At 63.8% G+C, this 1,474-nt stretch overlaps 1 protein-coding gene across 1 annotated transcript; it reads left to right on the top strand.

Moving 5' to 3' along the window:
- Positions 1–147: 147 nt before the first annotated feature.
- LOC119002841 (class I histocompatibility antigen, Gogo-C*0202 alpha chain-like) lies at positions 148–1,468 on the top strand (the record flags this gene model as incomplete). Its single annotated transcript, XM_037068930.1, has 3 exons — positions 148–252; positions 498–782; positions 1,044–1,468. Coding segments are annotated over exons 1-3 (789 nt in total), but the record flags the coding sequence as incomplete, so codon positions are not given.
- Between the last annotated feature and the right edge of the window lie 6 nt (positions 1,469–1,474).

Here is a 1,474-nt window from a genome sequence, read left to right as displayed (position 1 = left end):
CTTCTCTCTTGTTTCCCTTCTTCCTCTTGCGGGTACTTCCGCCTGGATACTGATGACACAGTACAAAGTTCTCACCCAAATTAGGAAACTGGGCTCTAAAGAAGCCAATCAGCATCAAGATGGTTCCGAATTTAATGACTTCGCAGAGAACCGGAACTCATTCTCTCCAAACTATGGGGGTTTTGGTCATGGATCCCGGACCTCTGCTCCTGCTGCTCTCGGGGGCCCTGACCCTGACCAAGACCTGGGCGGGTGAGTGCAGGATCCGGAGGGGACGGCCTGTGCGGGGCAGGAGCCAGGAGACGCGCGGGGGCGCAGGCCCCGGGGAAGGCGCGTCTCCTGAACTTCCCGACCAGACCCCAGACCTCCGACCCCCGACCCCCGAGTCCCGCCTCCGCCCTGACTTCTACCCTCCCCGACCCCTTTAACCGCGCCCCGGCCCCTGCCCATTCCGGCCGGACCGCGGACACGTGGACACGCATGCTCCCCACCCCCAGGCACGCACACCCTGATATATTTGCACACCGCGGTGTTCGGACCGGGCCCCAGGAAGAACCGGTACCTCGTCGTCAGCTACCTGGACGACACCCAGATCCTGCTGTTCGACAGCCACGCCCCGAACCCGAGGCTGGAGCCGCGGGCACCGTGGATGGAGCAGCGGTGGGTGGAGCAGGAGAGACCGGACTATTGGATCGAGCGCCCAGAGGTTTGCCAGCGCGAGGCCCAGATTAACCAACGGAACGTGAACCAGCTGCGCGCCCACTACAACCAGAGCGACGACGGTGAGCCCCGCGGGCCCGGTCACGACCCCCACCCCCACCGACCGGCCCAACCAACCGGCCTGGTTGTCGGCCCAAGTGTCGGGGTCCGAGCCTCACTTCGAGGCTTCGGAACCCGCCTGCCCCCTTCCTGGGAGGAGCGCGCGGGAATTTTGATCCGGTTTGATTTTCACTTAAGGTTTAACCACCTCGGGTGGGGTCTGAATTAGCGGAGGCGAGGACAGGACCAAGTGGGCAGCAGGGCTGACCGCGGGGCGGGGTCAGGGTCCCATACGTTACAGAAAATGACCGGCTGCGTCGTGGGGTCCGACGGGCGCTTCCTCCATGGGTTCAATCAATACGCCTACGATGGCACCGACTACGTTGCCCTGGACGAGGACCTGAGCTCCTGGACCACGGCCCACACGGCGGACCCGATAACCTGGCGCAAGTTAGTGCAGGTGCCCGATGCAGACGACAGCAAGGCCTTCCTGGAGGACACGTGCGTGCACCGGCTCCACTTTTTCCTGGAGAAGGGGAAGGAGACGCTGCAAAGAGCAGGTACCAGGGCGCGGGCCTCCCCCAGGAGGGGATCTGTGGGCTGGGGCGGCTTCCTACAAGGAGAGGAGGGGAATGGGGCAGGGTCAGAATGTCCCTCCTGCTCGGGAGAGGGAAGAGACCCCCAGGTGTCCTCATTCTGTGACTCACCCGCGGGT

The sequence above is a fragment of the Sturnira hondurensis genome, unplaced genomic scaffold, assembly GCF_014824575.4.
Source record: "Sturnira hondurensis isolate 20B ecotype Veracruz unplaced genomic scaffold, ASM1482457v3 Scaffold0018202, whole genome shotgun sequence".
Lineage (NCBI taxonomy): Eukaryota > Metazoa > Chordata > Mammalia > Chiroptera > Phyllostomidae > Sturnira > Sturnira hondurensis.
Note: the sequence above shows the minus strand (reverse complement) of the source record. Positions and strands in the feature narration are given on the sequence as shown.